The sequence below is a fragment of the Eschscholzia californica genome, unplaced genomic scaffold (genome assembly GCF_041429995.1).
Source record: "Eschscholzia californica isolate CP2 unplaced genomic scaffold, dmEscCali1.0.p SCAF_2, whole genome shotgun sequence".
NCBI classification, from domain to species: Eukaryota; Viridiplantae; Streptophyta; class Magnoliopsida; order Ranunculales; family Papaveraceae; genus Eschscholzia; species Eschscholzia californica.
This window is the reverse complement of record NW_028238309.1, coordinates 29770943-29796752: the sequence shown is the minus strand read 5'-3', so window position 1 is coordinate 29796752 and position 25810 is coordinate 29770943. Positions and strand designations below refer to the sequence as shown.

The window sequence follows — 25810 nt, the reverse complement described above, 5'->3', positions numbered from 1 at the left end:
ATAAACAAATTCTCCTTAACTAAATCATGATTTCTGACTTTATAACTCAACATTTGGTAAATTACTATTATCCAAATATCGGAAGATTTATCTTCTCAAAAGAACATATCCACTAACTAGATAGCTAAACCTATTTCTATTAAAATATAATAACAATTCAACTATTGATTATCAATCATTAAGCATATATCATTAAAGAAGATTTTCTAAACATGACATATCAAATTAAAAGAATAACTAATGAAGAACATGTTATTAGTCGAAGAAATCGAATAAGGCTATTTTTGTCTACAGCTAAACACCAATCGAGAAAATCATGAAAAGATGAAAGAAAAAGTATTTAATCAAGTATGGGGTTTCATCTTCCACTCTAGATGAAGGCTTAGAGATTCATGACTACAATAAAGAAATCAAACACAAGAGATAAAAAAACAAAGATCAGAAATACTTCACCAAATCAGATTCTAATCCTCCTTTCTGATTTCAACTCTTTGTTACAAGTCTCTCTTTCTACAAAATTCCCTTTTCTCTCTCACAAAGAAAAGAAGAGATGAAGAATGTGATGAAGTCTCTATTCCTCACTTTCTCTAACTCCCTCTCTCTCTCTATTAATCTCTCTTTCTCTCACAAAAAGAAAGAAAATAGAAGAAGAACGATTGAAAATAAATTAAATTACATTACTCCACTGTTTCAACTTTGAATCTCTGCTCATCTCTCTCTCTCTCTCTGTTATTTTAATTCCTCTCTGTCACTAAAAGAAATGCTGTAAAAGAAGAAGATAGGTGATGGTCTCTCTCTCTGAATTTTTTCCTGTTCTTGTTGAGCTAAAGAGAGAACCCCCCAAAGATGAGATGTTTTTCCATGATGATGAATGCTCCCATTATATAGAAAGAAAACAAGTACAGCTCTCTGTAAAAATCTCACTGACTTATCTCTCTAGGTTCTCAAAAATATCTCTGAAATATATTTCAGCCATATGAAATCTTCAGCTAAAATCTTTCCAATTAATCTCCATTCTTATCTGCCTCTTTCTTTGTTTGTTTCAATCAAAACCGAGAGCTTCTCTCTCTCTTCCACATTCAGCCGAATCCCAGCTATATCTCCTTCCTTATTTCCCACTATATCTTCTTTGTATTTCTGTTTAAATCTTCAGCTATCTCCTTCAAACAATAGGACATCACATATTTTTACTCGGTTCTCTCTAGATTTAGAACAGCCAAGCGTTTGATCTCATATTCCATATTCACCTCTTACCATATCTATTTTCTAATATATATCTAAAAAGAAAAGAGAAATAAAATCTCTCTATTTGTATCTCTTTATTTCCACTTATATTATCTCTCTACTATTAAAATTAAAAAGGGTTAAATCCTTTTATTTCCTTAAAAGAGATAATATAAAAGGAAGGGAATAAGTATTCAACGTTTGTTTGCTGGCTGGAAGGGCGAGTACGGGGCAGCAGCAACAATTTAAGTAAATGAGACACACAAATTCTGCCCGCTAGATAGAAAGGCTTAAACAAAAGCCGTTAGATCAGTCGGGACTACCGTAGTATTATGCTTCTAAGAGCACTATAGCGCCAACCCTTAGATTCCCGTGATTCATAACTGGCATCAAAGGAAAAATTGAGTGTAGCAGAAGCAACTTTGGTACCGATATTTTAAATTCCCATTCTGGATGCGCGTCAAGTGTCACAAAGTCAACGGATTTGGAACCAAACTTTGACCCATCCTTGTTTTCGCATCCGGACTCCGATTTAGCTTCCGTTTTCACCCTCGAGTTCGTATTGAACTCTAGTTTCATCCAAGTATCAATATTTATCAAAATTTCCTGAATCCCTAAATGACCAATTTGCCCTTTTGTGCGTCTTTCTTCCATTTTTAACCATTTTTCACACCGAACTCCGTAAAAGATCCCTGGAAAAGAGAAACACATAATTTATCAGAGTAACTGCTCTAAATGGACTAACTAACCCGAGTTAAGAGATTCAGATGGGACACTTTCATGTCTCATCAGTCCTCGAGGAGGGCTTCTGGTGAAACCTTCTTCGACGGTTTCGTGGTTGATTGACCATGAAACTTTCAAGGTCGGGCCGCTAAAGAAAATTTTTTGGTCCAACGACCACGAAACACTTTGTGGATGGTCGGCCATGAATTTTTTTTGTTGTTGGTCACCACGAAACTCGCGAAAAGGGTTTCTCCTTCTCGAGGTCCCCTTAGCCTCAGACGAAGGGGGCTCCGGAATTGTATGAGAGAGGGGAAATGGTGAGATAGAGATAGGCGAATGAGATAGAGATAGGCGAGTGAGATACAATCAGTGAGAGAGAAAAAAAAACAGTGACAAATTGAGATAGAGCGGGAAACATAAAGAGAAAAAAAAGGCGACCCATACGTGGGCATCCGTTTTTCTTATATGGATAACAGAAGAGAAGACGGGAATGTTTAGAAATAGAAACTTTATTTGTACACCAGCTTATTAGATGGTAACTGAAGAAAGTACGAACTAGAACAAACCCAAGTATCATCATAAAAGGTGATCATGTAAAGGAACATGTGAAAGACACGAAAAGATAATCTCTAGAAATGTAAAGACAATAGACTTACAAACCAGAGATTGAAGTGACCTAAAAAATTGAATTTTTAGTCGCCATCTACGAGTCTCTTATCTGAACTGACTGTTAGATTTTGTGTGTATCTAATACAATTATCTAGTGTTCTAAGCGGAATCTCAAACATCTATATGTTAACACTAGATTACCAGGATCGATAAAGCATGAACTAATCAATGAACTAGAAGAGTGATGAATACCTTGAACGCGTTTTTCCCTCAAAACTTTCCAATCACGTGTGAAGATCGAGAGCTTCAATTGTAACTCCTCTACTCGAGACACCGAGTGTGTTGACTTGATCTCGCTTCCTTTCAGACTGCGAGGACTTAATAGAAGGTTGAGAAGAACTCTTCTTCTTGACTAGATTGATAGAACGGGAGCTTTTTCTCTACAATCATCTCTCTCCACTAGCTGTATATTGAGAAAGAGAGAGCTGTATATTTTTCCTTCCTTAAAAAAATTACAAAAAAATCCACACCTTTTATGTTCTCTAATGACCCTATATATAGAGAAACCCTAATTAGAATCATATTCAAATTAGGTCTTTCTATTTTCGGGTCACAAAAAAGATAATTACCAAAATACCCTTTTAAGGTATTTTGGCTATCCCCTTTCGTGTGGCCGGCCAAGGCAGCCAACTATGGGCTTTACATGGCCGAACCACTTACCTTGGTCGGCCATCATATGACCGGCCCAAAAAGCCTTGCTCCGGGCACCTCTTTTAGGCCCGGTTCTTTCTATCTTGTTCCGAATCTCCATTCGAACCTTTTCGGCTGATTTAGTTGGATCCAATCCATCTTTAGCATGTTCCCGTCTAGTCAAGTCTCTCCGATCAACTTACCACTCTTATGTGTACCCGTTGTAGGATCCGGTCTATGTTAGCCGCGAATCACCGAAGTGATCCGACGATCGTAGTTGGCTTCTAACAAAGCACTCCGACCCCTAATTGGACAGGACTGGATGATCTTCACAGTATGGTCATCGTTATCCTAGCTGACAAATTGATCGCATTTCCATCTTGGTCGAAGGACACTCCTTCGGAAGGACATTTCCTTCAGACCGAACGGATATATCATTCAGTCTCCCACTTGTACTTAGAACAAGTGCAATGCTCGATTCCCATGTCTCTTTATATCTCATCTGATACGTAATATCTTTCAGACTTTCTTGATCTGGAGAACAACTGTCAAAGCAAATGATTAACCATTAATCCATTTGAGTGTGGCCACACATATTCCAGTTGCTTCTCCTCAAGTGGCCCGGAGATACTTATCCTAACTTAATATGAAGACATCATCCACTCTTGTACTCCCACTTAACTTCATGTATATCCTGTCTCCCCCAGTATTCCGCCTTTATAGCCTCCTTTTACGGCACGACGTTTGATGGTACCAAAGTTCGATATTCCTTACATAAGATGAGTGGAGTACTCATGTTTATGGAATCTCTCCAATCTTGCCTATGAGTGTTCATGACGTTTTTCAACTTTTGAAGAACTCTCATGTTTGGGTTATCCAGTGTATATTCTCCACTCATACACTCATGTAATTGACTTAAATATTATATTCCTATAGCCCATGAAACTGCGCTGTCAGTCAATCTCCCATGCTAGTCTTCATGAGTCATTGTTGTCCATGCAATGACCTGAACTAGGGACTTAATAATGAATCTATTCCAAGTTCACTTAGTAGGGTTTCATTTACCAGATCACGCATCTGATAAACCTACTTGGAATGCTTCACTATTTTTAAATTATCGATTAAACACTAAACCATGATTTAACGACGAAATAATTAACTTATTTCTGATAATAAGAGTTTGTAATATTGAACCTTCCCGTGTAACTCTTACACCCTCAATCTTACTTGTCTAAGCTTAAAGCTTAATGCCTATGACCCTAGTATTGTTTCCATACTTATTCTAAAGTGACAGTTTAGTTAATAGATTAAATCTATATGGATTTTGCTTGTTATCATCTGATGATAATCTTTAGTATCACCATATTAAATTAAAACTTCCCAAGTTTTAACTACTTTCTTTTATTTGTAAAGTTTGCAACAGTCTCTGCCTGTAACCTTTCCAGCTTACTGTTCTTCCATGTCAAGATTGTCATCTTATTCTGGGAGTTTGCAACATATGACTTTTCAACCTTTTATTTTCATACCGAGATCTCACAAGTCCTTCTCAAGTACATTGTGCGGTCCAGATCAGCTTATCTGGATTTGATTGGTGACGATCATAGATACTCCAAGTATTTTGCGATGTCGAGGCGAATGCTAATCATGACCGATCTTCATGCTTTTAGCATAACCATCTTTCTCATGCATGCTTGCTCACAGAATCCTTTAGATTCTGAATCTTGCTAAGCAGTGTGCCATGAGACTTGGGTAGAAAAACTCCTTTTGAGTGTTTCACATTGGACTTTTCAAGACCTTTTCTTGAACAAGTCTTATCACCTTCTCGATCTATCTCTGTAGATCTTTGGTGCCCAAAAGAAATTCGCCTTTATGTGGTCCTTTTATTGAGTCAATTCTAAACTGTTTTCAACATCAGAATGTTGTTCTCAATCTTAGTCTGTCATCTACATACCGGACCAAAGAAAACTGAGTCACTTCCACTAACCTTCTTGAACTTCTTATATTCAAGATTTATCTTCATTCCCAAAGAAACCAACTCCTGATTACTTTGCTGAATTGAAGATTCCAACTCGTACTTGCCCCTTTAATCCCTCGATGGATTTTGAAGCTTGCGTCTTATACCAGCTTTTAAAAGAGTTAACTTCCTCTTGAACGTGTCATGTACACATTCTTAGGCTAGTAATAGATCATTATGGTCTTTGAGCATTATGACACGAGGGATGGTCTTTCATGGTCCATACCACGAATTTTGCGACCTTCTTTCTTAGTCATGCTCTGGGAAACACCAATATTTTCATCCTTGTCTTTTTTTCACTTTGAAAACCTATTTGGACTTAACAGGAACCCTTCCTTTAAGCAAAATATACCAAGTTCCAAACTTGATTTCAGACATGGATTCCATTCTGATCATATGGCTCCAAGCCATGTTTCGGAGTGATTCCGTCACAGCTTTTGTGTAGCTAGCTCTTTTCTTCTTCAGCAGGATCTCCATCCTCTGAGACAGATTTATGAGCTTTCAAGGTCTATAAGGGGTTTGAACAACTTTGAGATGCCCTCAACTCTTTGAGAGTTCTCCTGCGAATCTAATTCGCTTTATGCGGGAGGATCTTCGAGATCTTCCATCTCTACCTCTCTTTCCATGTCTATTGGCTCCGAATAGATAGGAACCGCAATTACTGACATTTGTACATGACTGTCAATTTGTTGCTCAGATCGAATTTCTTCGATATCTAATATTTCTCCCACTTGTCTTCTTGAAATAACTCTTATTTCCAGGAATACACCACCACGAGCGATAACCACCTTGTTCTCTGATTACTTGGGGAAGAATCCCCTAATATTTCTTTATCCCATAAAGAAATATTATGTTTGATATGTAATATTGGTTCTCAAAAACCATTTACGTTAATTTCATATCCTTAGACCTTAAGAAAAGACTACTTTGGAACCATTCCAAACTCATACTCTTATGGTGTCTTTTCAGCTTTTGACAGAATTTGGTTAGTTAGGATGAACGACAGTGTTTGAGAATATATCCCAAAAAGTGTTCGGAAGATTCGCTTATATCCACCATCAATCGACTCATGTCTAACATGTTCGATTACTCCCACTAGACTCATCACCCATATGATGTGTTTGTGGAGCAAGGTGAGAAACTATTTCTCAACTTCTTTGATGGTCATCAAATTCTTGACTCAAATATTTATCATCTCGATCCAATCGAATGACTTACATTCCGTCAAGTGGATTCAGGTTATCTCTAGTTAGTGTATTAATAGTTTTACGTACATCTGTATGTACAAAGACTATTAGTTTACTAGCCATTTCTCCCTTTAAAAAAGGTGACTTTGTCAAATAGCCTTGTTGAACAAAATTCACATATGTCTTATGATTCCAAAATCATTCAGACTCAGAAGTCCATACTATAGGATCTTCTTTCATGTGTCTTATGTCAATTTGACCAATGACAAAACATGAGTTGACCTCTCTGAATCCTTTGATTATAGCCTATAGTATCATTGTTAATGCTCTTGGTTCTCTAAGAACCTTTTGTTAATTTAGCATTGTTTTAAAACATTTGATGTTTCTAGAAGAACATAACAACGCTTATTAAGTTCTACCTAGATTAGTGTCTGAAAGAAGACTTTGATCCCTTTCAGCATCCTTAGCAACTCTTGCTTCTGCTCCCTCTTGGATCCGTTCTCCTTTTAGTCAAGTAAGTAATTCCCTTGAGCTCCCACTGAGCTGCACATCCGGTCTTTAAACACTTGATGAAGGGAGTCTACAATACTTGCTAGATTAACTAAGTTAACAAAGATATAAGAATCGGAATTCATAATTCCTTTTCTTTTGTCTTCCAGATACTTAGGGTAGTTTCCTTGAATGACCTAGCCATTGCTTAATTAGAAACCTTTACGTCGACCCTTTAACCTTTTGAATTATAAGAACTCTTCTTATATTCTTTTGGTAATTGAATCTTAAGAACGTTTCTTAGATTAACTTTTCTTCAATATTCTTTTCAAGACGACTTTCTTAGAGGCACCGCCCTCTCCCACTACAAAAAAAACGGTCAATAGGGACACACATTTTTACGTCTGTCCCTAATATATATATGATAGGGACAATTTTTTACTATTTGTCCCTAACAAAATTTTATCTGGGACAATTGAAAAAGGGCGCAAAATTTCGGCCAAATAAACTGGCGCAAAAAATACGCAACTTCCCTCTTTTTATTTTCAAAAAGAAAAAAATTCCCTCTTTTTATTTTCCTTTTTTTTCTCCTCTCTTTCCCCCTTCCCTCTAGCACGACAGAGAACATGGCTTCTTCTTCTACTCGTTAGGGTTAGGGTTTGTTGTCTTCCTCCTGTTCATCTCTTCCTCAATCTATCTCCTGAGCGTGGGTCTTTGTTTATCTTCTACTTCTAGGGTTTTCTGGTGGGGTCATAGTGCGATTTGCACCACCAGGTATGTTTTTATTCTTCATCATCTTCTCCTTCTTCTTCTTTCAAATAAATCGATCAAGAATTTGAGTAACTAAGTGCAAAACCACGGTTTGCACCCTAGTTCGGTTTTGCAGAAAATCGTTTCGGTTCATTGTTTAACACACTCAGATTGTTCCAAGGTACCAATGTTTCTTTCAAAACCACGACCAGGTTGTTGTTGTTCTTCATATTCATCTTCTTCTTCTTGTTCTTCTTCAAGTTAAGCAACTAAGTGCTTAATTATGACATAAATTCCTAATTCGACTTTAAATCGATTTTATTCAGTTTGATTGTTCCAGGACCAGGATTTTGCAGCAGAACCACACAAGGTTTGTTGTTTTTGTTCCTCTTATTCAGTTTGATTGTCGCAGCAACCCAAGGGTTGTAGTTGCAGCTACTTGTTATCCCTGTTTTTAAATGAGTGATTTAAAGGGTCCAGAACTGAACAAACACACGAGTGATTTGAAGTCTACTCTTTTAGTATAAAGTTATTTACTTGTTTTTTAATACCTATCTGATTGTCTGTCAATTATAAACCACAAGGAACTGCAGGAGTTGCAATAGCTGATCTTTTGGGAGTTGTTCGAGCATAGGGAAAACCATTGATAAACTTCCCGAAGAAAGATGAAACCATACACAACTACGTTGTTGCTTCAACTCAATCCTAGCTAAGTCCAGAGTCCTGACCAATGGCTTGGTTAAGATCTTTCTACTTTAGGGTTCCTACAAGATTTTCTTCTTCGCAGCGTGTTTATCTTTACTTACTTGGTAATTTGCAGTAACACTGAACAGTGGAGGTTTTGATGCTATATTTTACATACTTTACGGTACCTTGTGCTTAGGCCTTAACTTGGTTTTACTGAATAGCCTATCTATTAATTTTTCAAACAGGTCCAATGTTGGTAGTGTATGTTTAAAGGGACAAGAATATAACTGGTTTATCTTAATTTCTCAAATAAACCTTCATATATTCAATTACAATGTAATATCTTTCAGAGTTCTTGTTTGTGATCATATATTCCATTATCGCTATATTATATATTGTCTGTCACCCGTTTCAGTATTTTACAAGCATGACTTTTTCTTATATTATTTTTGCCTTCTCCATTCGGACATTAGGGTCCACTTTCATTTTCTGGTATCTCATTTATGATTACTTAGAAAGTTCTAACTGATGCATATATACATATTTTTTGTAGAAGAAACTCTCTTCAGAAACCTAAAATAGGGATTTGTTCTCAAGGTAATCAACTTAGAAAAAGGGAAGTATGATCTATACAAACAAAGGAAGAAATGATTCCTGGTAATATTTACTTTTATCCTTTTTTTCAATTTCTCATTATTTGGTTTGACTTGTAGTTGTGGGATTAAGCAAATTGAGTGAACTCCGTAATAATCTCCTGCTATTTTTTAGGTTTTATGTTTAATTTCATGAATTCTAATTATTTTGACTGATATTCTAGTCTATATATATTACTGGTCGTTTATTTTAGGGTAATCTCTACTTGTTCTTGTCCTTAAAAGGGAAATTAAATTATTGATATCTCTATGATTGATGACATTGATTAAACTAGTTCAAGACTTGCTTGTTAGAGGAGTTGGCTGCTGCAATGCAAAAGAGGAGAGGATAAACCCTTCTCTCTTTTTTAATGTCATTGATATGGGAATCTTAATTAACCAACTTGAATAATACATCTGGCTTCTTTAGTATGGTGTTTTCAAAGCATTTACGGTTTCTAGTTTCATATTACTTTTTCTCTCAAGGTCTGGTATTCTAATTAGTATCTTGCTAGTTTTGTAGTGAAAGAAAAGGTTTGCTTAATGTTGTAAAATTGACCCACCAACTGTTTACCTATTGGACATTGGCAGACTCGTTCATTTCCATTTGCTTGTAAATTTGCACTAAGGTCATATTAACGAGTCCTCTGCTTCTGCTGCAGCGTCGCAGCAGCTCATGGGTTGCTTCTACTGCGGTGATTGATTGTGTTCTGACATGAAAATTTTGTCGATAGGTTATAAGTTTTCTGAGTTATGATAGAAGTCAGTGGTGATAGTACTTGATTGACTTTCCCATATTTAAAGCTTTTTTATATTACTAATTTATCTTTCAGTGTTGGGGAGTTTTTTTTTTCAATTTTAGTTCCCTTATCTTTTGTTTCAATTTTAGTTCCCTTATCTTTTGTGTGAGAAATGTTTATCTTGTTAATGAAAAATTGTGAGATTATCTTTATTGTGGATGTTTCATCTTAGTTATGTGTTACCTGCAGGAATTGATGATTATCAGTTATTGAAGGCATTCACAACTACAATATCAAAGTTATAGAAGATTTGGAACGACATTTTTGTTGCTTGCCATGATTTTTGTGATGGAGATTCAAGTGAATAGCATGTTTAATAACATCTGTAATATTTTTTTTGATAATATCTTAAGTATGTTAGTAAATGTTTTGATTGACAATAGCTACATATGAAATACATTGTCGTTCGGTATAACCAGAACATTTTGATTATCAATGTTGGGACTCATTTTAAGTGGAAGCATCTAATTTATTGGATTAGAGACAATTTCAATTAAAAATGGAAAGGAAATTTGTGCAATATTCTTTGGGATAACTCTTACTTCCCTAAATGCAAGCTAGAGAAAATTCATGCCAAATTCATAGGACGGCTATTACCTGTCTGAAATACGAGGGAGAGAAGTTCCCCTTAAACTTTAAGGACAGACACTAATTGTCCCCAATATATGCAATATGAAATTCTGCGAAATTTTTAGGGACAGCTAATAACTGTCCCTAATAACTGTATGTTATAGGGACAACTCAAAGTCGTCCCGAGTACATTATCTGGGACAAAAGGAATCTGTCGGTATAACTGTCCCCAATACCATTTGGGACGCCACTTTCTGGGACGGACAAAAACCGTCCCCATTAATCTATTAGGGACGGATTTTACACTTTTGGGACGGTTTTTTGCTGTCCCTAATGGCCATGTTTTTTGTAGTGTCCATTCACGACATTTAGTGGAACTCTTCCTTAAGTTATCGAATGGTTGTGTATGCATCCATATCATTAATCCCTTCGAGAGAGAAGAATTTTATGGATGTTCACAAAAGAATTTATGGATAATCATATCTTAAGTCGTTTGAAAAAGTAGTGAACATCGGGAATGAGATATTCTCGGACGTTTTCTTTATTTCGAATTCGAGAACGTTTCTCGGATTCTTTTCCAATCATGAAAATTTTTATTTAATTCCTTCTGAAGGAATGAACGAAGGTTGGAAAACTATTTTCTAATAGTCATCCGATTATCACATTTTTCATTAGATTTAGGTTTAAGCTTTTTGATTTTCTGATATTTCTTCACCTCAGATCTTTGGTTTCGTGCAATTTTATGAACCAGGTGTTATTCCGATACGTTTATCATAACAGAATATACAGTATAGGTAATTTACTATAAATTTTCATACTTTCTAGTACATTGCGCAAACATCTTCCGTACTATGTCTTTATAAGAGAATGTAAAATACGCGTAATTTTCTTATACATTATATATAATTTATAATAAATTCTAAAACATCGTATAAGTGCACATAAATTATGTATTATTTATTTACCATTACGCGTACTTTTCATCCAAAACAGTAGCCTTGTTAAGCTTACCAAATTACTCAAAACCTTCGAATATTGCCAAATTTGACAAACATTATACATAATTTACGGAACTGTACATGTAGTTTATAATACAATATATGATTTTTTGTTTAATGTATGTGTATTTATGTGTGTAGATTTGATATAACAGATGGAATTTCAAACTGAATCATCAAATCAAAGTAAGTCAACGAAACTAGAATCTGATGGCTGGGATAAAATATTTACTGAAGTTGGTCAGTTGTTTCTTGGTGGTGCAAAAGCATTTGGATATGCTCTTCGACAATATAGTGTAACGGTTGTTTGTCCTGCTCAAGACTACAAATGGTGAGTACATGGATGGGCACCATATTTGAACTAGAGAAGATTTTGTACATTTTTTTTTGTAACGGAATGTAAACGATGTGTAATGTAAAAGAAATTATGTGTAATTTATTGAACATGACCCACATACATTTGATAAATTAAATTGTGTACATGACAAATGATGGTTTCCTCGTCATAAATACCACATAATTTACGTATTTGTTTCATAATTTGTATTCGATGTGTATTTATGTATGAGTAAAAATGAACCAAATGCTGCTGTAATGTTCCCAGAAAAATATACTATTTCCAAATCTAAGAAAGTGATATATACGTTTTGTATAGGCCGCGGCTTTGGGGAATAAAGAAAATTCTCTGGGGAATAAATTCTCGAGGGAATCCAAATTTTTTTGAAAGTCCTCCGGGGAATAAATTTTTATGGGGAATACATAATACATTTTTTGTGAAAGTTCTCCTCCATCTCATCTATTCTCTCTGCCACTTCGTCTTCTCGCCACCTCATCTTCTCCGGCGGAGGTCGCCGGCCGACCAATTTTCCGGCCGGCGACCTTCAAACATAAAAAATAAAAATAAAAATTTTTCTCTCTTCCCCCATCTCTCTCTCTCTAATACTCCGGCGAAGGGAAACCTTCGCCGGAGGTCTGGTCTGTCCAGGAACAGACCTTCGGCCGGCGACCTTCAAACATAAAAAATAAAAATAAAAATTTTTCTCTCTTCCCCCCTCTCTCTCTCTAATACTCCGGCGAAGGGAGACCTTCGCCGGAGGTCTGGTCTGTCCACGAACAGACCTTGAAGGTCTGTCCACGAACAAATACGGCGAAGGTCTCCCTTCGCCGGAGTGTTAGAGAGAGAGAGAGAGAGGAAGAGAGGAAATAAAATAAAATAAAAATTTATGTTTGAAGGTCGCGGACCAGGGACGACCTTCGCCGGAGAAGATGTTGAGGTGGCGTGAAGATGAGGTGGTAGAGAGAGGTGATGAGATGGAGGAGCCTTCTAAAATTTGTTTTATTTTGAACTCCCAAAATTACAAGCCCCTTAGCAATAAAAAGAAACATAAAAGTCAATCTTTTTGACTAATTTTAAGAAAAGTCTTTATTCCCCGGAGAATTTTCTTTATTCCCCAAAGCCGCGGCCTTTGTATATTAACCCCCAAATCATGCTAAATTGATCCCAGAAAATATACTCTTTCCAAATCTGAAAGTTAAGTGAGAGAAAAAGATTATAGGAAAGAGAAAATTTGATTTCCAACTCTATTTAGAGGAAAGAGAAATTATGATTTGGGAAAATATTTGATTTCCAAAACGGTTTAGAAGAGAGAGAAAAATCAATTTTGCTCTTGTTACCATTGCCAGCTTTAAATCCCCCAAATCATGGCAGCTCACATTAGAAACTTTCCGGATTCATCCGGAAAATTAAAAACCCCGCGATTTTTTTGGGAGGGACATGGACGGTATAATTTCATAGAGTATGTGTTATTTCTATCCATAATGTAAAAGGACTAAATATCCATATTTTGGGAAGATTGGATCATATACCTTTTTTGAACATTATTTTGGTCTATATACCCATGGACCCTTAAATTTATAACATTTTATTTGATATTAATCACAAAAATATAATAGAAATTTATAGAAAATTATAACTTGTCGAGGTACAACGCTAAGAACAAAATTGTTCAATTCCAAAATGTCGTATTGAGATAATTAAACATGAAATTAAGTGCAAATCACAGTATTCAGTAATCAAATCCTAAAATGTTTAACGGGTAAATATAAGATTTATCTTTATGAATCCATCTTAATGCGAGTACTTAAGTGAAATTGAAGCATACAAACATTATACACCTAATTCACTTTGATATCCTTCAAAATTAATTATCTACGGATTTAACTCAAACCAACGAATCCATTTGTATCTTCACGTCAAAAAGACTTAACTCAAGCTCCGATTCAACCACTTCCACACTATTTACAAAAAATCAAACATAAAAATTAATTCATATCCACTAGTGGTATTTCTAAGATCCCATACATTTATAAAGTAAGAGTTTGATGACGACTTACCTTGATTAAATCTTTCACTCGGGATCACTAGTTGCAGTTTTCTTTTACAATGACAAATGAACACGATTACTTTCAAGAAGGTCATCACATCCAAAGGCATATACAAACCTAAAAATTTAGTTGAACCCACATATGTGATACTTCAATTAAACTATGTGTTGAAGGTGTCTTGAATATGTGTTGATTATCCTGGTTTACTTGATTTCGTCACAATACTACGTAAATGATACTACTATTTATTGACTCTAAGCTTTTATGTGATTTTAGTTACTTACCTCTGAAATTATTAGTATCTTTTTTTTTCAAGACATAATGAATACTCCAAAATGCCAATGTAAAGATAATCATGAGCTTTCTCGTACTCCTTACTCCTTCCAAGGGTTTAGAAGTAACTATTCCTCACAAGAAAATATGCTCTAGAGATTTTGCAAATAAACATGGATTTTAAAGAAGATTTGTTCCTCCAAGATTTTTCTTTACTTCCGAAAGTCGCGGCCATTATAAAGTGTCAAGCGGTTCAGATCAGTACAAAAATGCGCTCTATTGCCGACGGAATACACAAATGCCGTCGGGGATAAGAGTATCACCCAGAGCTCCCTATTTAGTCGTCGCCAGTAGTGCACTCCACCGACGGCTTTTATAGAAAACCGTCGGCAATTAACAGCTCGGTACCAACTTTCACCGACAACTTGGACGTTGCCCTGGAAAATCGTAGTTAGAAGTACTTTGGCCGAAATAAAGAAATAGCGCGAATTTTCCCGGTTGTGAAAACCTTCTACAAATTCATTTCGGAAAAAATTCTGGAAACTATTTTCCCGACGGAAAATAGTTTACTCACCGTCGGCGGTGGAAATGATGTGGCGGAAATATTTTCCGCGAAACCATTGGGCCGACGGATTTCTCGAAGCCCGTCGGCCCTGACCCTGACCCTCTTACGCCCTAGCTCGACGGATTACTCATCTCTCTTTTCCTCTCTTGCTCGAAGGATTTGGGGAAAACCTTCATCACTCAAACAACTCAAATCTCTCAAACAACTCAAACAACTCAAATCTCTCAAATCTCTCAAACAACTCAAATCTCTTGCTCGAAGGTATTCTTCAATTACTCTTTCCCTTTTTCTTCAAACTTCTTTTTAGAACTTTTTTTTCTACTTCTGATTTTCGTGTTGGAAAACTCAAGTCTAGGGTTTGTTTTTATCATTTCCTACCCTTGAGTTGAGGGACATTTGACGTTTCAGGTTTTCTGTTAGCTTATGGAACTCACTTTCTCCATTGTGGTTTTCACTGTCTGTCACCTTGGAAGAATGATCAGATTCCGAGTCTGAACTAGATGAAGATGTCTCATCTGTTTTTTCTTTGTGATGAATTTTTCTCCACAAATCGCCTGTTAAACTAGTGTAAAGTGAATAGAGGGATTCATACTGTTGGTGGATATCCTCGACGAGTTTAACAATTTCTGACCCTGTATCTGACTTTGCTAGTAGGTCCCCCTCATCATTCTCTACTTCTGTCATCAGCTTCATTATTTTAATCTTCTTATTCTCAACATCTGCAATATTCACAAGAAGCTTCTCAACAATATGTCCTATACCATACTGATGAACACGCACGACACTAAATACTATGAAGTTGTTGACATATTTAATGTTTACTATCGAAAAAATGCATAATTTCCAAGTTCAATTGACTATCACATGTATAAGTAAAGCGGAGTTTAATACTCCATAATTTATAAACAATAGACATGATTCGAATGTTAAATTGATGATTTCTACAAATTAAGGATTGAAAGGATCCTAGAGCAAGGGAAGATCTGATCTAAACCAAAACAATTAGTATGTATTGATAAGAATACTAGTAACTTACCACTAATGATGCTATATCTAGATTAGAAGTAATTGTTTCAAGGGGAAGGGGAAGTGGGGGGGGATAAGACATTCTAATAACAACATGTAATTCTTTATCTGTAATGGAAATGAAAATCATAGTTACCTGTTCTGTTGTTTTCCTGCTCTTGAGCTTTATCATCATCAATATAATCTTCAAAATACGATGATCATCAATATAATCTTCAAAATACGATGATTTCCCACTTTAGTAAAGTGGGGTTTTTCTCATTCTTGTTTATGGTTGAGTTTTGTGGATCCGTATCTATTACTACTGAGGATTACTAATTTATTTGAGGTAGAAAGCTTTAAAGAAGACATGGCTTTGTGACTTTCGTCCAAAAGTATGTTTTCTGGCTTAATATCACAATGGACGATACAATCTCGACATTCTTCGTGCAAGTATGTTATACCCTTTGCAGTTCCTAGGGCAATATTGAATCGTGTCTCTCGATTCAACATTTTATTGGAATTTCCTTTGTCGGCAACCAACCGATACTAGTTTCAGTTGAATTGAATGTTTTGTTGTCTTCTTTAGTTCTAATAATAATTTTTTAGATTTTATTGGCCTAATCGTAGAAGACTATTAGGCCATATAAATGGGGTTCTTGATAGATTTTTGTTTTGTATTTTCTATAGAGAGAGAGAGAGAGAGAGAGAGACAGAGAGAGAGAGAGAGGGAGAGAGAGGGTGGGTGGGTGGATGCCTTGGTGGTGTTGTATCCAACTCGAAGATAAGAAAATTGCTTTGTACTGGTAGTTTGATTATGTATTAACTGTTCTGATTACCTTGAATTGAATGTTTGATTTTTAGGTATTCCTTTTTTGAATTTCAGTTGTTCGTTCTCAAATCTCTCATCAACAATTTGCATGGTTGAACTCGACATCCAGATCCCCTCCGCCTTTGGTACGTATCCCTCATTTTTTTACCCCATTCTAATGCAAATGATTTATTCTGCGCTTTAAATATTGTATAGTAGTTGATAATAGTGTATGACCCGTGATTAGAGTTTTTTTTTTAAATCTAAAAAATGATAGAACAGGCTAAAAAATCTAGACCTAGGCCCTCCATTAAGAGAGTGAGAAAGTCATTGATTTCCTTTTGATCGAACCTTGGACTATATCCTTCTCTTTTAGGGTTCCTTTTAATATCTTTAGGGCTCGTAATAAGCCTTTCAGATCCAAGTCTTGGAATCGGTATAATTCGAGAGGGCATATTTGGTGTCTTTATGTGGTTTTAGACCTCTTCCAGCCTGAAACTAGTATCGGTTGGCTGCCCAGATATTTGATACTTTTTTTTTCATATAAGTAAAAAAAGGTTCTCACTATTATAGTACTACACTACTAATTTCCTACTTTCATCCTAGTGAAGTTAATGGCTTTGTTTGTTTTTATCATTTCCTACTTTTATACCGTTGTTTCTTAACCTGCTTCGTGTTTGGATCACTTTCTTGTTCATATAGTTTGAGGATAACGTGTTCCTGCGAAATAGAAGCTCAAATCTCTCTACTCACTCATCACTCAACAACTCAAACACCATAAGCAAATAGGTACAAATTTTTCTTTTTTTCAATTTATCTTCTCTGATTTTATCTGCTTTTCATTTTATGAATTTTCTGCGGTTCACTTTGTTTTTTGTTGCATCTGTTTGTGTTGAGGGTTTAAGGTTTGTAATAGAATTGAAAGTCTCATTATCAGCTATTTTGTGTTGGTTTTTATTTAGGATTTTATCTATGATGAAATAGTCAGTTTGATTTTACGACCGAACCACATTGTTATTCCATGGTTTGTCTATGATTTTCTTTTATTATCATGTTAGGTTCTGTCTTCGGCTTTAGATCATTTTTAGTGGTAGTTCAGCGATGAAATACCGTTTTACCATTGTTATTCCATTACATGAGTACTAACAGCCATGGACTGCGACCCAATCTTTTTTATGTTATCTAAGTCTTGTATATGTGAAGATAAAGTTGGGTTTAGGTTTGTAGTACTTTTGCTTTTGAAGGAGTTCAATGTTGTTAATATTATCCTTAGGACATAGATATAGTTTTTTCATGCTTTAAACCCTCAAAAACAAAAATAAATAAGCTTTACTTATCACTTAAGTCCTTAAATGCTAGTTTAGATGTTGTTTTTCAGGTTTTCAATTGTTTGTATTCGTTCTTTGGTTGTTAAGTTGGATATGACTAAGTTGGTCAAATAGTACAAGTTTCATTAGAAACTTCTAAGTTGGCTGGAGGAATTTGTATACGCATTTACCTATAACCTAAGGAAGGAATCGAGTAATTTGCACTTCCTCTGTCACCATTTAATACACCTAGTTGTTTGCAAGCTTAAAATTTTGGAAAAGCTGAATTTTGATCATGATATCGGATCCTATGGTGGGTTGGTTATTGCGTGTACTTCCTATGAACTTTCTGAATTTAGAGAATCCTAACAGTTTTGTCAGGAGAAATGTATCAGCTCCTTATCCCTTTTATCAAATTGGGACTGTTATTAACTTGATGTTCTTACTATGTTCATTAAGGATTATATATACGTATTAATTCATCACGATATTCATGTTATTTATCAATAACATATATGAACAACCTTAGTTCTTTTGCTTAAGTATGAATAATGGCATATTCTTTATCCTTTAAATTTCGCGTTAAATGTATTTCATACATAGAATTAGTTCATGTCATACTAACACGGGGTTGTATTAATGAAGTTAGCTTTCATGGATAAGTCGTGGCTGAACTTTGACAAAAGATCAAAACAATACGAAGATGGTGTCGTTTCTTTCTTGGATTATGCGTTTAGTCACGGGGTAGTTACTGAAGATAATAAAATAAAATGTCCATGTGTTAAATGCTTAAGTACAAAGTATGCCGATAGAGAAACAGTTGAGAGACATTTGTTTTGGAATGGGATGATGAGAAATTATGTAACTTGGTTTTGTCACGGAGAAGATAGATCTACAACTTGTCGTATGCACACAACAACCGAGGTTACAAATGAACAAGTTTTAGAAGATGCTGACGATGATGAAGACCTAGAAGGTATGGTGCGACATTTGTGGAGTTTATAACATTGGCGGAGATACCAATAGTGCAGCTGATGGGGTAGAAAACGACAATTCTTCGAACAACAAGTTTGCTAGATTGTTAGAACAATCGAAGAAACAGTTATACCCTGGTTGTGATAAGATGACTATGTTATCTTTTTTTATGAAATTATGGAACTATAAATGCATTGGAGGTTGGAGTGACAAGTCATTCAAGTTATTACTCCAGTTACTGAGAAATGCTCTACCTGACGGGTGTACTTTGCCTGAGAATTTTACCCAATGCAAAAAGTTGATTTCAGATTTGGGATTGAACTATGTTAAAATCGATGCATGTCCGAATGATTGTATGTTGTATTACAAAGAAAATTCTGGGCTAGAAAAGTGTACGAGGTGTGGCGAGTCTCGCTATAAAGATGAGAAAAAAAAGACACCTGCAAAGATTCTTCGTCACTTCCCCTTGAAACCAAGATTACAACGACTGTACATGTCATCAAAGAGTGCAACAGATATGAGATGGCATGATGAAGTTCGCAACAAAGATGGGGTGTTAAGGCATCCTGCAGATTCTGAAGCTTGGAAAGATTTCGATGTTAAGAATCCAACATTTGCTGCAGACTCAAGAAATGTGAGATTGAGTTTGGCAAGTGATGGTTTCAATCCCTTCGGAACAATGAGCGTTTCGCACAGCACATGGCCTGTGGTCCTTATTCCTTACAATTTACCCCGTGGTTGTGCATGAAACAACCTAACATGATACTATCTTTGCTTATACCTGGACCTCATAGTCCGGGAAATGACATAGACGTGTATTTGAGGCCTTTGATTGATGAACTCAAAGAATTGTGGGAAGAAGGGATAGACACTTCTGATGCTTCTAAAAATGAAATATTCAGTTTGCGTGCGGGTTTGTTATAGACCATAAGTGATTATCCAGGACTTGCCATGTTATCAGGTTGGAGTACGAAGGGTAAAATGGCTTGCTCAACATGTCGTGAGGAAACATGTCATAGTTATTTGTCTAATTGGCGGAAGACATGTTATATGGGTCATAGACGATTTTTACCTTTGAATCATAGGTTTCGTAAGATGAAAAACAAATTTGATGGAACTACTGAACGAAGACCACCTCCAAACCCTCTAATTGGAAATGATATCTTACAAAAGTTAAGAGAGTTTCCACATGTATTTGGTAAAAAATTTGAGGAGAATTTGAGAGGTGATGTTGGTTGTAGAAAAAGAAGAAGAATTACCAAAGAGACAAATGTTATGCCGGATAACTGGAAGAAACTCAGTATATTCTACGAATTGCCTTACTGGGAACATAATATGCTAAAACACAATTTAGATGTTATGCATATTGAGAAGAACATTTGTGATAATATTCTTGGTACTCTTATGGATATTGAGGGGAAAACAAAAGATAATATGAAGGCAAGATTAGACCTCGTGAAAATGGGAATCAGATTTGAGCTCCACCCTAAAGAAAAGGCGTATGATAAACTTTATATTCCAGTTGCATGTTATACTATGGACAAGTCACGTAAAGAATTGTTTTGCTATGTGTTGAAGAACCTCAAGATTCCAGATGGTTACTCTTCGAATTTTGCTCGGCGTGTTAATATCAAAGATCAAAAGATATATGGTTTGAAGAGTCATGATTCACATGTCACCATGCAACAATTGTTACCTTTGGCAATTCGAAAGACTTTACCGAAGGAAGTTTGCTCTACACTAATAGAGTTTAGCATATTCTTTCGTGACTTGTGCTCAAAAGTAGGTCGTGTTGAAGATTATGAACGACTAGAGGATAAAATCCCATTTATCTTGTGCAAGTTGGAGAAGATATTTCCGCCTAGCTTCTTTGACATAATGATTCACTTGTCAATTCATTTACCCATGGAGGCACGGATGGGTGGTCCCGTCCATTTTCGATGGATGTATCCCATTGAAAGGTATAGAATTTGTATTTTTTCAATATATTATGTTTATATTTCTTGTCTACTCGTTTAATGACAGTTTATTCTTGTGTTACTAGATTTTTGTGTACTCTAAAAAAATACGTCCGTAATAGAGCTCAACCAGAGGGTTGCATTGCCGATGCATATATTGCCGACGAGTGTGTCTCATTTGTGACAAGATATATGGAAAATGTTGAGTCACGCTCAAATAGACCAGTCCGTTATACGGACAACACCCAGATAGGAAACGGTGTCTCATTGACACTTGATGCAGCTGAGTTTGATCGGGTGCATTATTATATCTTGTCAAATGCTAAGGATGCATAAAAATTTATCGAGTAAGTATGCTTTTAAGTAATTCTTTCCTCTATGATAACGTCTAAGGTGATGAAGATGATAAAACCTTTATTCCGTTTACAGCAATCACAAACAACTTTTAGCGATAAAGCACAAAAAATTGAGTGCCCTTGCAACTCACAAAAAACACTCAGAAGAATTTGCTCAGTGGCTTAAGGATCATCTCAAAAAACTGAAGGGAGCTAAACAGTCATCATATCCTGAAGAACTGGACATCCTTGTCGCAGGTCCACTTCCACGTGTCGTACGATTCAAGGGTTATACAATTAATGGGTACAATTTCAAAACTGTTGCAAAAGAGATAGGAAGTACGACGCAGAATAGTGGTGTCGCACTTGATGCGAGTCAGACTTATTTCGCAAGTGCAAAAGATTCAAATCCAGTTGATGCTGTTTTGACGCATTATGGACGTGTCACTGACATACTTGAAATTACATATCGACGTGACCGTCGATTTGTATTATTCAAATGTGACTGGGTTAACATCAATAAAAACAAAGGTTTAAAGGTTGATCAATGTGGTTTTACACTTGTTAACTTCTCTCATCTGTTGCGAACCCAAAATGAAGATCCTTATGTGTTGGCATCTCAAGTCAGCCAGGTTTTTTATGTTCAAGATCCGATTGAACTTGAATGACATGTTGTGGTGAAGAATAGACCAAGAGATACTTACGAAATGAATGAAAATTCAGGTGATGACCTACCACTTGATAGTGAGTTGATTTTAGATCATACCAATGTTTGTGATAATGAGGATGAGGAAGACGTTGCGATGATGGACGACGAAGACAATGCAGTTCAAGAAGGTGATGAAGACGAGCCCGAGGAAGAGTGTGAGGAGGAAGAGTCTGATGAGGAAGAGTATGAGGAGGAAGAGTTTGATGAGAAAGAGGACGAGGAACCCAGTGAGGATGAGGAAGACGGTGAAGAGGATGATTAGGAAGACGACAACTCTTTTGTTTAGTTTTTACCTTTCGAATAACAAATGTGTTAGTTCTGAATGGTTTTAAGAGTTTTCTTTTCGATTATCATTTGTGGATTTTGGGATATTGTTGCTTCCTTTTTTATGGTAATGCTATTAAGCTTACTTATACATTAAATATATTTTGATTCATCTTTTATTTGGGGCTTCAATTTAATCTGTTTAGAATATAAATTTTGTTCCTTGATATATTTTATAAGTAGAGTTCATGCTTGCTTTGTTCAGTTTTTGTTTTGTTAATTGAAATTTGGTTTGGTTATTTCCTAGGGCACATTACCGATGTTGCTTATGTGCTCGAGAACTTAATGATATTCTTATATGTTTGTCTTGTTTATGCAGATTTTGAAGAAACATGTCTGAACCGCCAAGAAAGAGGGGAAGGGGGGCGAACAAGAACGCGTGGTTGAATGACCTTAAAGAAGGGGAAAAACTTCATATTGAGTTAGATGAAGAAAACAAGCTGGTTGGACCTAACCAACCAAAATTGGCGCAATACATCGGAATATTGGCAAGGGATGTTACCTGATTCCCAATAACAAGACCAGATTGGAGCTTAATTGACGAAGAAAATAAAAAGAAAGCCATTAGTGACATTAAGGTAATACATTTGGCATCAATATAGGTAATCTCTTTTCTATTTATGTTGTTTTATCTGCTTACTCTACTTATTTGTTTTTCAAGGAATACATTGATGTTCCGAATGACTTAGATGGTTACTTAACTAAGGAATTAAACAGTAAGTGGAAAGACCACAAATGTGCTACGAAGAGAAAATATTATACGGATGTTGAAGACAAAAGTGAGTGTGGAAAAACGGTCCCTCCGGGAATTGTTCCTTCTCAGTGGTTCAATATGCTTGAACTCTGGGAAAATGATGATGATGTTAAGGTAAAGATTTCTTTTCTTCATATTACATTTTGTTCAAAGCTTTATTATGTATTTGCAACTAAGTTTTTAAAAAAAAATAGAACCTAGCAGCACGAAATGCAAGAAATAGGGCTGCTCTGAAGCTTTGTCACACTCTTGGGTCTAGATCTCTCGCACAAGTCTCTCATGAGGTACAACTCGCATAAGTTTCTTGAAATACTATGTGATTAACTCTTTTTAATGTTATTAACTCCTGAACTATTGTGTGTGTGTGTGTGTCGGGAAATACTATGTGCTTGTCTGCCCATGGACTTTGTTTTTATCATATTTCTTTTATTGTTTATCATAGTTAACTCCTTAACTATTGTGGTGCTTTTGTTGAATTTTACAGTTTCGACATCAAAATAATAGAAACCCTACTCGAGTGGATCTATTTCAAAAATGTTATACAAGTAAAGACGAAGGAGTAGTAGTAAACCCCATTGCTGCTGAACTACTAGTAATAGTTTTACATTTCATAATGTTTTATTATTCATAATGATTATGTAGATAAAATTATAGACACTGATCAAGTTTATTCTATTTTACAGAAAAAGATGGAGAACAAGAGGGATAATGCAATACAGAGTACTGATGGAGAAGTAGACGACTCGCCAGGTCCTAACGACATCTTTGCGCAGGTCATGGGACGAGAACGAGGTGGTCAAATTCGGCTCATGCCACATGTGAAGCCAAAAGACCTATTTCCTCGGAAATCTTCTGTAACTAATAAGAAAATAGATCAAGAGATTTCGAACATGAAGCAGGAGAATGTGGAGTTACGAGAGGAACTTTCTTCTTTGAAAGCACAAATGAAAGAACTTATGAATATGATGCGATCACGGGGTGCTGGTTCTTCATCACAGGGTGCTGGTTCTTCATCACAGGGTGCTGGTTCTTCATCACATGGAGTTGGTTCTTCATCACAGGTATATCTAACTTATTTTTCTCAAATAAGTATTGAAATGTCGTCGACTTAACATATTTTGATGATTTATTTGTATTGGAGTTTTAACAGGGGCAGTAGGTTGTTAGCAGGGAATACATCGTCGACCTTCACAAGCGCCTTCATGGATGGTATGCTATTACTTAATCTTCACATTTTCTTAACTATGTTTTCAAGGATAGTTGGATCCCGTAGTCTCTAACATTGTATGAAAATTAGTTTTTCATTTATGATAATCGAACTAGAAGTCACTGATCCAACTACTTGTATTTTTTAGAGTATGCTAATAACAGTATTTAGCTATATAAAACCAACTTACCTACACTGAATTTACGTCGATCTTTTGTTAAGGTTCGATAACAATAACTTGAATTTGTCTTAATGTTTCTTTCGTATATCATTTCTTGAACTCCAATGCTCCTTGTAAGTAGTTCAATTCTATAAGCAATTGATCATGAATATGTCATTTGAGTTTTGTGCTACAAATGTGATAGATATGAATCAGCTATCCTCTTTCCTTTCCAGAACCAATTACTCCTAGTCTAGCAAGACTTTGAATCAAATTCAATGTTAAGCCATTCGATACTAAGATATGTATTGTTTCTTTTTCATTGTAAGTTCACGATGTAAGTTCAGCAACTATGATTAGTAGTTACTTTCTTATAGGTTACATGTTTTGGCTGAGGTAAACTTGCTATGCAAGTTAGGACTACTACAGATAGAATTTAGGTTATTTAGGTTTCCTGAGCACAGTTGCTGAAGCTAATCCCATTAGTGCTAATTTTATTCATGTTATTCATGCCTTCTAGTTGTTAGCCTAGCTATAGTTCTAGTATAATATTAGTCTTCATGCTGCTCATTAAGTCTTTAGGTGGAATCGTGGAATGCTGAACCATGAGAGAATTGAGAAGTTTTGAGTCTCATTTGTGGGTCCTGATTGTGGAGAGAATATAGGAAGAAAATATATCTTAAGTGGACCGAATTGATAGGTGGTCCTGAATGTGGAAGTAAGTTCTAAACTTAACTATTGTGACTATTTTATACTGCATTTGGAGAGAATGGTTTTGTCCAGGCCATACCACAATGTCTTGCACTCTTGCTTATTAGTTAATCTATATCCATTTCGGCTACGGAACCATTATATTCTTACTGTTCCTCCAGAAAGATTGATTCAAATTCATGATTACGTCTGAGAGTACTAATTGCTATAGTTGTTTTTTTTTATTTTGATATAATTGCTATAGTTGTTGTTTGGTGAACTCTGAATCAAACTCAATGTTAAGCCATTCGATACTAAGATATGTGTTGTTTCTTTTTCATTGTAGGGATTGAAATCGATGACGAAAAGTATGAATTTTGAAGAAAGGAGTTTTGTTATATACATGAATGCTTTGTGAATGATTTTGATGTTGGACGGTTTAAGAAAGGAGTTTTGTTATATATATGAATGCTTTGAATGATTTTGATGTTGGACGGTTGAAGAAAGGAGTTTTGTTATATATATGAATGCTTTAGGTTATTTTGTTATGAATTTCTTTCGAATTTATGTTTATCAGGTAATTGTTCATTATGTTGCTGCAGTTTATGGATCACATACTGCAGCAATGGGTGACAAAAATCGATTTTTAAAAACAGTTAAGAAAATTATTGCCGACGGTATAAATTCCGTCGACAAAAATTGGTAGCGACGGCTAACAGGCGTCGGCAGAATAAGGGCAACTATAAAGGGCTCGAAAAAAATTTGGCACAAAAATCCATTGTCGGCAGTGATTTTAAAAGGAAACACCGTCGGCAATAAAAATTAGTTACGAATCCCTACGAATCCTGCCGACGGCAGGGAGAAGTTATGATCCCGTCGGTAATACAAGGACCGACAACCTTTGTACCGTCGGCAGTGTCGTCGGCAGTATTATTGCCTACCGCTTTAAAGCCGACACTCTTGTGCCGTCGGCAAAGTA

The 25810-nt window shown here is 35.8% G+C and overlaps 1 protein-coding gene and 1 pseudogene across 4 annotated transcripts; both read left to right on the top strand.

Annotated features, from left to right (window-relative positions):
- The first annotated feature begins 14721 nt into the window (after positions 1-14721).
- On the top strand, positions 14722-25377 carry LOC147557312 (uncharacterized). Of its 4 annotated transcripts, XM_086658249.1 has the most exons (10): positions 14738-14857; positions 16466-16558; positions 17115-17201; positions 22340-22598; positions 22682-22888; positions 22969-23058; positions 23259-23366; positions 23458-23835; positions 23925-23983; positions 25178-25377. In XM_086658249.1, the coding sequence occupies exons 5-9, from the start codon at positions 22853-22855 to the stop codon at positions 23931-23933; spliced, it is 621 nt and encodes a 206-aa protein (XP_086514375.1). In that variant the 5' UTR covers positions 14738-14857; positions 16466-16558; positions 17115-17201; positions 22340-22598; positions 22682-22852; the 3' UTR covers positions 23934-23983; positions 25178-25377. The 4 variants fall into 4 exon arrangements, with proteins under 4 accessions (XP_086514378.1, XP_086514375.1, XP_086514377.1 ...); XM_086658251.1 differs by lacking the exon at positions 14738-14857 and having other exon boundaries at positions 16411-16562; XM_086658252.1 differs by lacking the exons at positions 16466-16558; positions 17115-17201 and having other exon boundaries at positions 14722-14849.
- On the top strand, positions 18725-21958 carry LOC147557313 (uncharacterized; annotated as a pseudogene).
- Positions 25378-25810: the final 433 nt, after the last annotated feature.